Genomic DNA, 17137 nt, shown 5'->3' with positions numbered 1-17137 from the left:
GGTATTTATCGTGTTCAGGCAGGTGTTCAGACAAAGTCACTACTCTCTCAGGTCTGTAAAGGTGAGTATTCAGCGATCGGAAATTACCCCGTGTTCAGGCGGGTGTTCAAGCAGGGTCACCACTCTCACAGCCGTGGAACTGCTGAGCAATGTACCACGCAGAGAAATTGGTCTTGTTGGTGGAGATTTCTCACACAGCGAACTGGGCCTCAGCTTGCACGAACCGAATGATGGCATTTTGCTCCCAAAATGACTGTGTTGTCCGACATGTTCAATAACTCTGGAATTGTCCTAGAGCATGGGGGTCACCAATGTAGGTTTTCGCAAATAAAACGAAGTGAGGCCTTTTATGTTCAGTGAAACACATTTTATTGAACTCCAAAACCTTGATTGAGCACATCAGTCCAGGTGCCGGGGCACCCAAAACTTCCCTAGCACCATCAGCTCCCCTCTTCATTCCTCCCCTCTCCAGTTCAACACGTGGATGAACAACACAGGCTACCACTGTTTACATCCCCTCCTTGCCCTGCACCTACCATCCACATCTCCACATACCAACTGCTATTGTCCTGATCTTCACCTCCTCCAGCCCGCACTTTCTTCCAACTCCCAAGTCATCATGGACTGACCTTCACTACTGAGCAGGTGAGGACTCTGGGGAAACTCAGCAAAGCATTGAGACCAGATGGTGTGAACCCTCTGGTCCCGAAGGAGTATGCTGAGCAGATGTGTGCAGTTCTCCAGTGCATTTTCAATCTGAGTTTCAACCTGGAAAGGGTTCCGACTGTGTGGAAACATCATTTGTGGTCCCAGTATGCAAGAAAGGCCACCAAAAGTCTTGAATGACTACTGTCCAGTGGCCCTGACCTCATACACCATGAAGACCCTAGGGAGGCTGGTCCTGGCTCACCACTGACCCCTGGTCAGATCAGCCCTTAATCCTCTGCAGTTTACCTTCCAGGAGCACATTGGAGTCGACAATGCTATCATCTACCTGCTGGACAGAGCCTACTCCCATTTGGATAAGCAGGGTAGCACTGGGAGATCATGTTTTTTGAATTCTCAAATGCCTTCGATACCATACAGCCCTTATTGCTCGGGGAAAAGCTTCATTCAATGCAGTTTGCACTTCCATTGTATCCTGGATAATGGACTACCTTACTGGCAGGCCACAGTTTGTGCAGCTTCAGAGCTGTGTGTCAGACATGGCTATGAGCAGCACTGGAGTCCCACAGGGGACAGTATTGGCTCTCTTCCTGTTTACCCTGTATACCTCAGACAAAACACAGAGCCATGTCACCTGCAGAAATTCTCTGATGACTCAGCAATAATTGGGTATATAAAGGGAGGATGAACACAGCGCCCTGGTGAAGGACTTAATCAAATGGTGCAAGCTGAATCAGCTGCAGCTCGACATCAGTAAGACAAAGGAGATGGTGACGGACTTTAGGAAGACTACACCTGCACTGCTCCCTGTTACTATTAATGGTGAGGATGTGGAATGTGGTGAGGATCCACAAGTACCTGGGATGCACTTGAGTGGGGCACCAACACAGAAGCTGTGTATAAGGGCCAGAGTCATCTCTACTTCCTGAGGAGACTGGGGTCCTTTGGAGTACGCAGACCTCCCCTTCGCATGTTCTACTAGTCTGCTGTTGTCAGTACAATCTTGTATGCAGTGGTGTGCTGGGGCATTGGCATCAACACAGATGATGCCAACAGGCTCAATAAACAGATTAGAAAGCCTGGCTCTGTTACAGGTGTCTAACTGGACACACTGGAGGCTGTGGTAGAACAAAGGACCATACAGAAAATCCTGGCAATTCTGGACAGTGTTTCTCACCCTCAGCATGCCACCTTGGCTGAACACAGGAGCACACTTAGTAATAGTCTAAGACAACTACGCTATTCCAAAGAGTGCTAAATAAGATCATCCTTACCCTCAGCCATTAGGCTCTATAATGAGTCAACCTATAGCCAGGTAAGTGATGACCCCCCCCCCCCCCGCCCGTCGTCAGCCTGTTTGAGGTAACTTATTTTTATTCTTACTACTTTTCTAATCGGTGCACTCGTAATGCTACTGTGACACCGTAATTTCCCTTGGAATCAATGAAGTATCTATCGGCACACAAAAACGCGCTAAAACTCCTTACGTAAAACGTCATCACGTCAGACCAGCCTCCGGGTGAAAGATGGCATTGGTGAAGCACAGCGACGATTGGTTGGAAGCAAGCACAACTAGAAATTAATTTATTAATCTCACGTTTCCTCGGAAACGACCACTGCAATCAGTAGCTTGTAACGTTCCTTTCGGAGCTGAGCTTTTGAACCGCCTGTACGACATAGCACTTTTGCGGTCTCAAAGGTGCAGGATGGTTGTAGCGTTCTTTGGCCAATTTAAGCGCTGGGGCCAGAATGAAAAGGTCGGGGTGTTGAGTTAAGAGGCTAGGGACGAGCTGGAGTGTAGCTCGCCACTCTGCGAGGTTTTCTCGTCGCTGCACTGAACTAACGGTCCCCTGGATTGGCTGTAGTGACGACTGGCTACGTGACTGTGGACACCCTTTCGTGAACTTCGGTTCTGAATGATATTTGTTTATTTTTATTATTTACAGGCTTTGTCTCCGCCCCACCCCCGGCACTTTGGGTGTTTGACGACCCTTTTAAAGATAGGTGCTATTGGGTTTCTAACTGTGTGCAGCTTCTTTCCAACTGTGATAAGACTGCTGAATGGATGCTGACCCAGATCTGGGCCGTACCCTCCAAATATCCGGACCTTCCTCTCGGTTTTTTTGCACCAACTTACTTCCCATTTTTCTATTTATGATTTAAATTTTTAATATTTACTAAGTTTAACTATTTTTAATATTGGGAGTGTGAAGCGCAGAATCAAATATCGCTGTGATGATTGTACGTTCTAGTGCCAATTGTTTGGCGACTATAAAGTATGTGTGGCTGCACATAGATGAATATCTAGATTGTATACAGAATACGTACTTTTATAATAAATGTACTTTGACTTGTGCAAATGGAAGTAAACTTCAGGATGACTAACTTCTCCGTCAATGGGTGCTGCCTGATCTACTGCGTATCCTCGGTATTCTCCACGTTTATTTCCGCTGTCTACTAGCTACTGATTAACACACATAATGCCGGAGGAACTTGGAGACCCTTCATTTTATTTAATTATTGAGATACAGCGCGGAATAGGCCCTTCGAACCACGCCGCCCAACAATGTAATTCTAGCCTGATCACGGGACAACTTACAATGACCAATTAGCCAACCAACCGAGATGTATTCCTCTCCATACCCGACGTACTGAGTTCCTCCAGTATTTCGTGTAAACGTGTGTTACTTTGGGTTTCCAGCATCTGCACAATCTCTCGTGTTTGTGATGCGCAGCTACAGGTTGTCGCCTTTCAAACAGTCGTGGCAATAACTCCGCACCGACACTCACACAAGTCGCTGCGCGCTGACTTACTTTCTTTCATTCATTCGCTCCCACTCCCATCTTGCACCGCGATCAGTGTGCGTTGGATTTCTCTGATTGGTTGCTCACGATCGACTCATTTCAGGCGGAGGGGGAAACTGGATGCCAGATTTTAGAAAATTAGGCAGACAATACAACATCCGATGAATATCCATAGGGAGAAATCCCCTTAAATACATTAAATATGATTGTAAACGGGAAATCCTTAGCGAAAACAGTTCAAGTAGAAGCCAAAACAAGGTCAAACCCTCCTCCCCCCCCGCACCAATTTAACTAGTGACCCCACTTCCGCATTCGGTTATAACTTGCCAACCGATCAGGCCAGTGGCCCCGCGCAAACTAACTTGACTCGCTGCGGTCCCGCCCCCGACGCGCTGATTGGCCAGTCCCTGCGCCGCTGGTGGCCAGCCTCCGTGTTTGATTCGGCAACTGGACCGTCATTCAGTCAAGCGGCCGGGCTATGCGCCTCCATCAGGTTCGGTTGAGCTTTTCCCTCAGCCTGCAAAAAGAATTGATTTTTTTTCCTGGGGCCTTGCGGGTTTTGCAGTGATTTTTCCCCCTCTCCTTAAAAAAAAGGGGCTTTAGACTGAAGGCCAGTGCTATTCTTGAATGGTGGAGGCTGTGCAGCGGTATTTCGGTTTGGGCCCCGAATCTGTTCCCGAAGGCAGCGATCGTGAAATGCGGAGAGGGAAGCCATGCAGTCGCAGCCCGCACTGCCTCTGGTTGCTAACGGCGGCCTTGGTGACAGCGCGCTGCTGCCTCGGTGTGAGCGCCCTGGATGATAAGGTGGTGTGGGCCATCAACGCTGGAGGGGAGGCTCACACCGACGTGCACGGCATCCACTTCAAAAGAGACCCGCTCGAAGGCAAAATCGGCAGGGGTAAGCCACCGCGATCGGGATCGGGCCCTGGGCGGAGTGTCATGCGCGAAGGGACGGGGGAGAGGAGCGGAGGAAGCGTGTCTCTTATCGTACCGAAGTGTTTAATCATCTATGCCGGCACACCGCCGATTGTGTCGGAGGAGAGCTTGCCAATCTGAGGAAAAAAAAGACAGGGACAATAAAGTTTCCCCAAAGTACTCGCGTGTATATTTCAAAAGTGAAAGTTGATGGTTCCGAGGAGAGGGAAAACGTTTGCACAGATGGGAGGTTCAGTAACCTTTTTGCTCATTGATCGGAGAAACTCTTGTCATATTAATTTATGTACTCTTGCCCATTGTCCACTCCAGTCAAGTGCCCCAAAAAGTAAGTTTGTCTTCTCTCCAAAACTACTACGTGGAGGCACTGTTATACACGAGCTAGAAAAATATTGGGCTGCATCTGTAGTACAACTACTGATACTAAAATTAGAACATTAGAAAGTTTTTTTGACAAGAACAGGCCGTTCGGCCCAACAAAGCTTGCCAAATTCCTATTCACAGAGCGTGTTGAAATAATTGCCTGAATGTCTCCCTGCCCGTCTCCCTACTTTTATGTCATCTGCAAACTTTACTAGTTTATTTGTTATGTGCTTATCCAAATCATTAAATTAAAAACAGCTGAGGCCGCAAAACTCATCCCTGCAGAACCCCACTTTTAACAGGTGTGAAAATGATCCTCTCGCCATAACTCGTTTTCTGTTTGAGCCAATTCTGTACCCATTGGCACACCTTACCCTGCAGCCAGCATTGGTTCAGAAAGGAGAAATTATGTTTTACTAATATGCTGGAGTTCTATGAAGAGGCAACAACATTTTATGATAACAGTAAAGCGGTTGATATCATTTACTTGGATATTCAGAAGACTTCTGACAAGGTACTCCATGAGAGGTTAATAATCAAATTACAGGAGGTAGGGATTCAGGGTAAGGTGTGCGAATAGGTGCAGAATTGACTGTTCATGAAGCTTCAGCGTACAAGTCCCCTTTCTGAATCCATGCTGGCTTTCTGCTAATGTGCCTGTTCTTATCAGCTGCTTCTCAATCTCCTTTTTTATTAATGTTTCCATTATCTTATCTACGATACACATTAAGCTTACTGGTCTATAGTTACCAGGGTCAGTGCGGTCACCGTTCTTATATGCAGGGACAATGTTAGCCCATTTCCAGTCCTTGGGGCTTTCACCAGTCTTTACTGACTTTTGAAAAATACATGTTGGGGGTTTGTGTATATAATCACAGACCTTTTTAAGTACCCTCGGATATATGTTGTCTGGCTCTGGAGATTTATTAACTTTCAGCCTTTTCAGCTGAAGCAGGACCTCACTTTCTAATATCTCTAAATCACTTAAAACAACCTTAATTTCCTCTACACTTACTGGCATGTTGCTAACATATTTGTAGGTGAATACTTTAGCAAAGTATGAGTTAAGAGTATCTGCTATGTCCTTCTCTGCATAATTTAACACTTCATTATTATTCTTAATAAACTTAACTCCCTCCTTGACTTTTCTTTTATTTCTGAATGTTCTCTTGGGATCATTCTTAGCTTTATCAGCAATATCTTTCTTAAGCTGCGTTTCGGCAACCTGAATTTCCTTCTTGACTATAGCTCTTATATTTTCATATGCCCTATCGTTAATATCTTTACTATTTTTTGTATATTCCTTATATAGCTGCCTTTTCTTCAATAACTTTTATGTATATCTTTATTCATCCATATGGTTGATCTATTGGTTTTATTGCTTCTCCTGACCTTGGATATGAACATATCCTGCAATGTGTGTATTACCTCTTTAAATCGACCCCATTGTTCCTCAACTGACTCAGCGTCAAGCAGTTCATTCCAGCTTATCTTCTGAAGTCTTTGCCGCATCTGCAGAAACTTTGCCTTTCTGAAATTCAATTTAATGGCTTTGGTTTTTACTGGTACACTCTGCCAAAGAACTTCAAGATTTGTTCTTAAAGGCTCAACAACTTTCATACTCAAAATTCTATCCTGATTGTTACAGAATATCTAGACAGACCTCCCCTCTGCTTGGAGTATTAACATACTGGATCAAAAAACAATCATTCAATAACACAATGAATTCACTTTCCTGCACTCCATTAGTCACTGGGTTCTCCCACTCAATATTTGGGAAATTAAGGTCTCCCATAACTATAACATCACCCTCAGAACTCAAAATGGTCTGTGTGGAAAATGGAGTACACAAATGCTTTAAGCTTTAATATATTTGCATGTTAATAGTGTAAATGGAAAACTAACAATTGCAACTCATTTATCTTAAATGTTGAATATTTCCATAAGACTGAGTTTCAGAGGTGTGTCACTCTCTTGCGTTCTGTGGGGCGTGACATTCCTTGGATGAGCATTGGTGGCTATCTTGCTTCCTTGTCTGGTATTTTGCTATGACTGATTACACTCATAACTATTATTGAAAATGTGGATTACTATTGTTGGTGGGATTATTATTTTCTTGTATGAAGAATCACACCACTTCCACATAGAGAACTTGAGAATTTACATGATCTGTAAAGTAGAACTAGGCCATATCGCCTCTTGAAGTTCTACTAGTCATTAGCAGGTATAACCACATTTTCTCCATCTCCTCAATCCTTTGATGCTGTGCACTAAGGCAGTCTTATTGTTATCTTGAATGCAATTGTTAGTTGAATATCCACAGAGTTAAAGTTTTGATTCTTGCAATTAACTATGCATGCATTTCCCTCACCCAAACTCTAACTAGCGCTGTTTCCCTATCGTGAGTTTGACCCCTTAATTGCCATTGTTTTGAGTCCCATGAAATAAAATCCCATTCTCCTTGAGTCTTTCCCTGTAGAACAACTCTCTCTGTAAATTAATTCCAAAAAAAACTTTGTTGTACCCTCTCCAGGGCAATAGAGGCTAGGAATATGTTTTGTCCTCCCAATTTTATCATTGTTATTTTTCTCTCTTATCCAATTTCTTGACTATCTTTTGAGTTTTATCTTCCTTTAAAAACTATTTTTTGACAACATTGTAAACCATTTTCCCTGTCTTTCCCTATATGTGGTCTTTTGCTAATGTGGTTAATTGACTCAGTTTTTCCAAGGCAGCTAGATTGTTTGATCTTATCTAAATCACCATTGTATGCTGTATAGCCCAGCCTTTTTTCTTTGGCTCAGTTAAACTTTCCCTGCCTTTGCTTTTAAAACCCTGTCAACTTCCTTTCCTGTTTAGTTTGCTGGGACATTGATCCCAGCCCAGTTTAAATCACGTCGATCCCAACTAAATCCCAGCATCTTGCTTCTCCCAACTATTGTTGTCAGTGACACGTGAAAATATTTCTGTGAAGAAATCTAACCTAAGAGATGTGGATTGTCTAGCAATTTCCTCCTAATCCTTGCTAATTATGATTTATTGTCCTAGAGTGCAAGAAAGATGGTTTAAAAAAATATATTTATATAATGATATAACAACTTCTAAGTAAGTTTCAGCTTATCAATTTCACACATCTGGATCACATACTGGACCCTGCCTCCAGCTGCACACATCAGGACCCTAGCTCTGAATGTGGGTAGCAGGGTAGCATGGCAGTTAGCTCAATGCTCTGCAGCACCACCTGTAAGATCGGGGTTCTTTTCCTGCCACGGCCTGTATGTTCTCCCTGTGACCATGTGGATTTCCTGTGGGTGCCGTGATTTCCCCGAATATTACAAATGTATGGTTAGGGTTAGTGAGTTGTGGGCATGCTATAGCAGCGCAAATCTCACTGATTTGATTTGACGCAAATGACGCCTTTCACCTTGTGTTTTGACATACATGTGACAAATAAATCATACTTCAAGGTCAAATCTAGCAAGCTGTTTTAAGATGCTCCTTGGCACTTAGTCATATAAAGAGGTAATAATGGTCAGATGATTCAAACTTAGTCAAAGGAGTAACTTAGGATGACAGCGTGGAGATGGGGGAGGTTTCATTAAATAATTCCAGAGTTTGGTGATTAGGCAGTTGAAGAAAATGTAATTGACACTGGAACAATTCATTTCGAAATGGTGAAAAGACCTCTACCAGAGCAGCAGCATTGATTCTAAAGGGATGGATTTGGAAGAATTTGAAATCAAAGACGTGAATTGTAAAATTAAGGCATTGCTTAAAAGCAGGCTGATATTTCTCAATGGGTACAGATTTATTGATGTGAAACTGATGCTATGTTTATTTTTGTGATGATGTGCTGAATAATGAATATTTGAGAACATCTAAGAGGGGATGAGGAATATTATTTGGAGGGTATAGCAGAAGTAACAATGTAGGGGAAGGAAGAGAATTCATTGTGTTTATTTGCCTACAGTTGAATATAGGAGAATGTGACCAGATAAGTGTAGACCCTCCTAGTTTGATGAGTTTGCATCAATGGAAGGAATGTGATTTAGATTTACGTTCAGATTTACTTACCACATGTACATTGAAACATACCGTGAAATGTCTTGTTGCTTTAACAGCCACCAACCTAGAGATGTGTTGGGGGCAAGACTGTAAGTGTCACTACACATTCCAGCGCTGATCTACCATGCCCACAATGCTTGGCAGAACAACACAGAACACTATAATCTTTTCGATGCCAATGATCACAGATCTGAGGGAACGGACTGAACATTACACGAGGAAAGAGAACAATTAACAATATCACATGTATAGAAGCAAAATATTGCAGTTGCTGAAATTGGAGATAGTATCAGAGGCTGCAACTGTGGTGGGATTAATGCCTATGTTTCTATGTCACCTAAAACTCGTTCTTTATTGAATATTTTCAGAAGTAAGATGGAAACCTGGCTGGAATGGCCATGTGCACACTTACCTGGCCAGTAAATTGGTTGCAGTAGGTGATGGAAAAAAAAAACAGCAATGACCAAGATTATATATTTGCAGAGAGTTTGAGAGGAGAATAGAGGAATGGGGTATGAAATTGGCTTTGTTATACGAGGCAGGAATAATGATCAGCGGGTTGTTCTTGTTATTGGAAGTCTGTGTTCAAGGCACACTGGAGGAATATATTGTGTATCTTTGCTATATTCTGTAACAACCTAATGTGAATATAGGAGATAAGATTAGTATGTTTGCACATGACATGAACATTGGTGGTGCTGTTGATTCTGCAATGGGAGTATGAAGAGAGCCATGACAGGGATCAGATCTTACCTCCCAAACCGGTTTTAATTAAAAAGTTCACCAGGGCCCTACAGGACTTAACCATCCCTGCCTCAGGTGCCGGAATATCCTGCAAACTTGGCAGGCAGATCTACCCAATAGTTGCGTAAACACCTTCCCACAATCCAACGAATATCTGTGGCACACCATGATCACATGTTAAACCCTCTCTAGGACCTTACAAAAATCACACCACTCATTCCCATACAAGTGCCAAAGTGGAGTGCAAACCTGTATATCCAAACTGCGGTCTCGACAATCACACATCCTCTTTCCTATTCCTTCCCAAAAGGTGCCTCCCCTGGACTGATGGAACGAATTGTAATACCACCTTCCTTACCGTCTCCTATCCCAAAATTTCTGCCATTTCCCAATCCAAGCCAACCTAATACAAGATTTGATTTCATTCTTTTCCATATTAACCTTAATATCTACCTCAGACTTAATAAGTGCCTGTTTTGCTATAATGGGAGGTCCCATTATCCACCACAAACTCTATTGACACTTCTTCACCCCCCCTCACTCTAAGTGACCTGCCAAGCAAAAAATCCAATATCCAGTTGTAAGATCTACCACCAATACCAAGCTTACTGAGTTTAATCAAAAGCCTCTCCCTCCATAGCAAATCATAAGCTTTGTTGATGTCCAAAAACACTGCAACTACTGATTCTTTCACTGTAAAAGCTTTCCAAATATCATTTCTCAGTAGTACAAGGGCATCATTTGTAGATCTCACTTTATGAAACCCACATTGGTAGTGACTAAGTAATTCCCTCTTCTCCAAAACAAACATCAGCCTAATTACTATCATTTCCTCCATTATGTTACACAGTGAAAAAGTGAGAGCAATAGACCTGTCGCTACTTGGCAGCGTCAGATCCTTTCCAGGTTTAACAATAGGCAGAACCACGGCCCACTTCCAATCTCCTGGAAACATTCCTTGCTTCCAGACCATTATTATAAAACTCAAGCAACTTCTTTAGGGCTGCCTCAGGTAGATGCTGGAGCGTATGATAACTTACCATATCCTGTCCTGGGGCTGCAGCAGTTGCGCTATTAACAGCAAATTTCAATCCAGCCAACGTAAAGTCATCTTCCATGGCACTCTCAAACATTTCTTGTTTCTTACAGATCTTCCCATTGTCAGTCAAAGTACACTGTCGTTGCTTAATATACTCATCCCCTAAGTTTCTCGTCTATATATCTTTACATACGTGTTTCCCAGACATTCTGCCTTTCTTTGTTGCAGCCAAATTTTCATTCTGCACTAATACTGGAATCCGGTTATAACCTCTGACACCATTCATTTTCTTTCACATTCTCCCTCTCAATCAATGAGCAAAATCCCCTCGAAGCTGCCCTTGTAGCATTCCTAATAACTCCTTGCTATTGCTCTTCTGAAAATGCAGCAAATCTTGCGTTAACCTACGTTTAAAATCACGAAATGCCCGTCTCCGGTATCTGATGGCCTCTGTACATTTCTGTGTCCACCAAGGAATACATTTCTTACCATCTCTCCTAGACACCAAAGGAGTGGCTTGATGGGCTGCTCCACACAAAACAGAAATTATTCTCTGGATGTCTTTTTTCTATGGAACCACTTAGAGACAATTGGTTAAATGATTTATCACACTCTACAGAAGTTTCTCCCCCCAAGTTTGTCCTCTTAAACACCATTTAGTGCTAGATCTCAAATTCTAACAGTGAGCCTTGGCCCCTACAATACACAAGACTGGGAAATGATGACCCTCCTATACAAGCAGTCATTACATCACATCTATTAAGCCCAGCAAGTGGAGCAGCAATCAGAATCAAATCCAGACAAGAACCCATTCTTTTGGCAATATCCACCCTTGTCTCTCTTCTATCATTCAAACATACTAAATCTTATTCTTTCAGAAACTCTTCTACTGATGTCCTATTAGCACCTGTTGTCTTACTGCCCCACAAGCTAATACATGCATTAAAGTCACCACAAAAAATAACTTTACCAGAATAAGTTTCCACCATTGTTTACAACCCTTCCACAGACAGCTCCTGACCTGGATTATAAAACTTAACAATTTTGTTCCTACCCTGTGGATGTAATAATTCAATAATTATGCATTCTGTATTCTCTGGAAAATGCTGAATTCTGTATAATAAATCCTCCTTCACAAAGGTGGCACAGCCTCTTCCCACAGCTGTATATCTATCATGTCTCAACCTCATAACCCAGAATCTTGAACGATAACTGTGATTACAACCAAGTTTCTTGTATACAGATAATACTTGATGGGCAGAGGGATTAAAACCTAAGACATGCTCATTAAATCCCTGTCCATTAGCTAACAGACTTCTTGCATTCCAATGAAGTAAGTTGATCGGTAGTGTACAATCACCCTCCACTACCAGCTCATTCCCTCTTTTACTCCCATTAAGTCTTCATTAACAGTATTTTCTCTTATTGTCTTAAATCAACGCCCTACCTCTGTTAAGACATATTGTTGACTTTACCAAAATCTTTCTGAATATACTTCGTCAATCTAACCAGATGAAGACTGAGGTCCTTTGACATCTGTCGGACGATGCTGAGGATGTTCTACAAGTCTGTGGTGGCCAGTGCTATCCTGTTTGCTGTTGTGTGCTGGGGCTGAGGGTAGCAGACACCAACAGAATCAACAAACTCATTCGTAAGGCCAGTGATGTTGTGGGGACAGAACTGGACTCTCTGACGGTGGTGTCTGAGAAGAGGATGCTGTCCAATTTGCATGCCATCTTGGACAATGTCTCCCATCCACTACATAATGTACTGGTTGGGCACAGGAGTACATTCAGTCAGAGACTCATTCCACCAAGATGCAACACTGAGCATCATAGGAAGTCATTCCTGCCTGTGGCCATCAAACTTTACAACTCCTCCCTTGGAGGGTCAGACACCCTGAGCCAGTAGGCTGGTCCTGGACTTATCTCCTGGCATAATTTACATATTATTATTTAATTATTTATGGTTTTATATTGCTATATCTGTACTCTATTCTTGGTTGGTGCAACTGTAACGAAACCCAGTTTCCCTCGGGATCAATAAAATATGACTATGACTATATTTATCAGAATTAGATGTGGAAGTAATCATTACTTTGAAGTTGACATCATCTTCCACTCCAGTCCTAATGGCCTTCACAGGGTGACCCTCCTCATCTGAACCCATTTCCCCCACTCCCATGCCCTGATTCATTTCTCTTTTATTTCTTGCCAAATTCCATTCCATACCATCACTTAACTCCCCATCTGAACTTACCACTTTAGGCTTGCCTCATTCACATTACAGGTAGTGCAAACCGCCGCAGTCTCACCTCAGCTGGGTAGACTTTGGCTACAGAATGATGTAAGAGCTAATAAAATGGGTGGGGTGATGCATTTCAAGCGGGAAAATAAAGCAGACAGATTACAAAGGTGCATAGGATACCTATCTTTAGCTGAGCCGTAGACTTCAAGAACAGGGAGATCATGGTAAAACTATACAAAACGTTAGGCTACAGCTGGGAATCTAAATGCAGTTCTGATTGCCCACAGATATGTAGGGTGTGATGACCTGCACGTTGCCTGGGATGGAGCATTTTGACTGTCAGGAGACACTGGACAAACTGGGTTTTTGTTTGAAGTGGAGAAGGTTGAGGGGGCTAGATTTCATAACTCTGATTACCTCAGAGCAAAGATAAGATAAATAATGATTTTTTTTCTCTCCTTAGCAGATGTGCCCATGACCTGGTTTAAAATGAGAGCTAGGGAATTTGAAAAAAAAAATTTAACCATACGGTGGTTGAAACCTGAAATACAGGGCTAGTGGAGAGAGATGCACACAACATTTAAGAAACGTTTAGATGAGCACTTGAAGTGTCATGGCGTAGAAGGCTATGGGCTGATTGCTGAAAATGGTAGGTACTTGGTGGTTGGTAAGGGCAATGTGAAATGAAGGACCTGTTTGCCATGCTATATGACTGAGATGTGAGGGAACTGAATGAGTTTAAGGCTTGTGTTGTGCGAATCTTGGAATTAATTACATCCTTGGACTAGGAAACTTCAAAGGTAGCTGATTGTGTTGTCTTCAGCCTTTCTGACTATTAAATCTAAGAACTCACGACAGAGGTTAGTCAGGATTCAGTATGTTTCAGAATTATCCCAGAAATGTAAATTATTTTGCAAAATTGAGCCGGACTTGGTTGTGGTTTGTGGTCCAAACTGATCTTGCGTAAGCCTTTATACTCCATTTCTTCTAGTTTGTAATCCTGAGAGAAGGGAGGAGGTCTATGCCAGGGTAACATTTCAAAATGAGAGAGAGGAATGCCTTTTTCTTTAGAAGTTTACAAAGATTCAGCATGTCACCTAAAACTTGGACAAACGTCTATAGATAAATGGTGGAGAGTATACTGACCAATTGTATCATGTTCTGGTACAGAAACACCAATACTTTTGAACAAAGAAGCCACGAAAAGTAATGGATACAGTCCAGTCCATCACAGGTAAAGCCCTCTCCACCATTGAACACATCTACATGGAGTGCTGTTGCAGGAAAGAAGCATCCATCACCAAGGACCCCACCATCTAGGCCATGCTCTCTTCTCCCTGCTGCCATTGGGAAGGAGGTACAGGGGCCTTAGGCCCCACACCACCAGATTCAGGAACAGTTATTACCCCTCAGCCATCAGGCTCCTGAAACAGAGTGGATAAATTCACTCACCACAGCACTGAACTGATTTCACAATTGGTGCACTCACTTTCCAGGACACTACAACTCAATTTCTCAATATTTATTTATTATTATTATTTTGATTTTTTTGTATTTGCGCAATTTGTGGTCTTTTGCACATTGGTTGTCCATCTTTTTGTGCAGTTTTTCATTTGCTTCTATTGTGTTTCTTTGTATTTACTGTGAATGACTGCAAAAAAAAATCTCAGTGTATATGGTGATTTACTGAATATGCACTTTGATTATAAATTTACTTTGAATTTTTAGAGGGCAAGGGGATTATGTGCAGAGACAATCATTTGCTGCATCAGATCTGTGGTTGACAAAAATCAGCTGTTTTTCCAGGACAGAATTAGAGGAAATGAGGGTTGGAAAGGTGAATTTGAGTAAATACACACACCCTGAATTGTGACAGTGGGAATAGCAAGCACACTTAAGAGAATGTGGAGATGAGGGAGGGCACAGTTCAGGTTGAGATTGAAATAGCTGGGGTGGGGGAGTTTGAGGTAAGGGGATGTTAGGGTGTGGAACTTAGAGCAGATTTGGATGCTTGTGATCATTCTGTTCTCCACAAGCTCCAGCCTAGTGTTGCATATACCAGCTGTATTGATAGCTCTATCTGTTTGGTTTATGTGTTTAAGAGTTAAGCCCAGTCACCCCTCCCCCCCCACCCCAAGAGGGTTATTGGCCATGAACAGCAGTTTACCAGAGTCCTCTGCCCTGGGCCTGTCTTTCAAGTTGTGCCCAGGTGTAGCCCATCTTCTCTTCACTCTCCAAGGATGAGGTCTTTGCAGCTTCTGTTGGCATTTCTGTAACTCTGGGTTTTTACAGGATGAGATTGCTAGCCCCATGTCCAACCCCTCTCCTTTCGTAGCCAGGCTTGGGACCGTTCATGGCAGAGTTATAGTTAATTAAAGTCTTATGCAATTTATGCATTAGGTTATTTTTATTAGAAACAATTAATTTGATTACTTTTAAGTTATTAATTTAATTTGATAGTGTTTATAGGTTTCTGTTTGTAAATACTGCATGGAACTAGCGATTCTGCTACATACAGATGCAATAAAAAGTTAGTGAATCCTTTGCAATTACCTGGTTTTCTGCGTTAATTACTCTTAAAATTTGGTGTGATCTTCATCTAAGTCACAATAATTAGACAAGTGCAAGCTGCCTAAACTAATAACACATAAACGGTTGTACTTTTCATATCTTTTGGAAAAAATATGTAAACCCATGTATTTAATAACTGGTGGAACCTCCCTTAGCAGCAATAACTTCTGCCAAACATTTCCTGTAGCTGCTGATCAGACTTGCACAATGCTGAGGAGGAGTTTGAGACCATTTCTTCATATAGAACTGCTTCAGTTCAGCAGTATTTCTGGAATACTATGCATGAACAGCCCTCTTCAGGTCATGCCACAGCATCGATTGGGTTAAGATCTGGACTCTGACTTAGCCATTCCAAAACACAAATTTTCTTCTTTTTAAACTATTCTGTTGTTGATTTACTCTTGTCTTTCGGATAATACTTCTGTTGCATCATCCAGCTTCTATTAAGCATCTGTTGATGGACCGCTACCCTGACATTCTCCTGTAAAATGTCTTGATGCAATTTTGAATTCATTGTTCCCTCAATGATTGCAAGCTGTCCAGGCCCTGACATAGCAAAGCAGCCCCAAACCATGATGCTCCTTTCACCATGCTTCACAGTTGGGATGAGACTTTTGTGTTGTGTGCAGTTCCCTTTTTCCTCCAAACATAGTGTTGTGCAAAAAGTTCAACTTTTGCCTCATCCGCCCACAGAGCATTGTCCCAGAAGTGTTGTGGAACATCCAGTTGGTCTTTTGCAAACTTGCAGTAATGTATTTTTTTGGAGGGAAGTGATTTCCTCTTTGGTGTCCTTCCATGAACACCATTCTTGTTCAGTGTTTTTCTTATAATGGGCACATGAACAGAGACTTTAGCAAGTTCCAGAGATTTCTGTGGGTCTTTTTCTGTTACCCTTGGGTTCTTTTTCACCTCCTTTAGCATTGCACATTGTGCCCTTGGGGTGATCTTTGCAGAATGCCCACTCCTAGGGAGAGTAGCAACAGTATTGAATTTCCTCCATTTGTAGACAATTTCTCTTACTGTGGACTGATGAAAACTCAGATGCTTTTGTAGCCTTTTCCTTCTTCGTGTATCTCTACAATTCTTCTTCTAAGGTCCTCTGAACGTTGTTTTGATTGAGACATGCTGCACATAAACAGATCTTCCTTGAGAAGAACAGACTCTGTCAGTAACCTGCCTTGGTGTACCTTTTTTATAGGGCAGGGCACCTCTACAACCCAAATCTCCAATATCATCTTATTGATTGAAACACCTGAATCCAAATAGCTTTTTTAGAAAGGTTCACATACTTTTTTTGAACCTAGACTGATTGTTTAAATAGTGTACTCAGTATTGATGGAAAAAAGTACAATTGTGTGTAATTAGTGTAGATAGATTGTCTTTGTTATTGTGATTTAGATGAAGATCAGACCATATTTTATGAGTAACTAATGCAGAAAACCAGGTAATTGCAAAGGGTTCACAAACATTTTCTTCGTGCTTGCTAGTCTGATGAATATACATATATTTACATATCTTCAAACATTCCTGTTGGTTTGCCCTTCAGGGCTGTTTTGTAATGAGATATGGTAAGGTGGGTAAAATGTAGTTTCTGCAAAATTTTGTCAGTGTGGAGAAATAAAATCTTTGGCTGATCAGGAAAAGAAAATAAGTTTTATTTATTGTAAATATATCTGCTAGACTTAACACTTTGATATAAAATTA

At 42.1% G+C, this 17137-nt stretch overlaps 1 protein-coding gene across 2 annotated transcripts in view; it reads left to right on the top strand.

Annotated features, from left to right (window-relative positions):
- Positions 1 to 3945: 3945 nt before the first annotated feature.
- mlec (malectin) overlaps positions 3946 to 17137 on the top strand; it is a 61158-nt gene continuing 47966 nt past the window's right edge. The window contains exon 1 of one of the 2 annotated variants that reach the window (XM_072247604.1): positions 3946 to 4369. In XM_072247604.1, coding sequence (XP_072103705.1) covers positions 4099 to 4369 — 271 coding nt within the window. In that variant the 5' untranslated portion in view covers positions 3946 to 4098. The remainder of the gene's footprint in view (positions 4370 to 17137) is intronic. The other variant, XM_072247605.1, reaches the window with a different exon arrangement.

The sequence above is a fragment of the Mobula birostris genome, chromosome 31, assembly GCF_030028105.1.
Source record: "Mobula birostris isolate sMobBir1 chromosome 31, sMobBir1.hap1, whole genome shotgun sequence".
Taxonomy (NCBI): Eukaryota; Metazoa; Chordata; class Chondrichthyes; order Myliobatiformes; family Myliobatidae; genus Mobula; species Mobula birostris.
The sequence above is the reverse complement of the archived record's forward strand: the minus strand, read 5'-3'. Positions and strand labels throughout refer to the sequence as shown.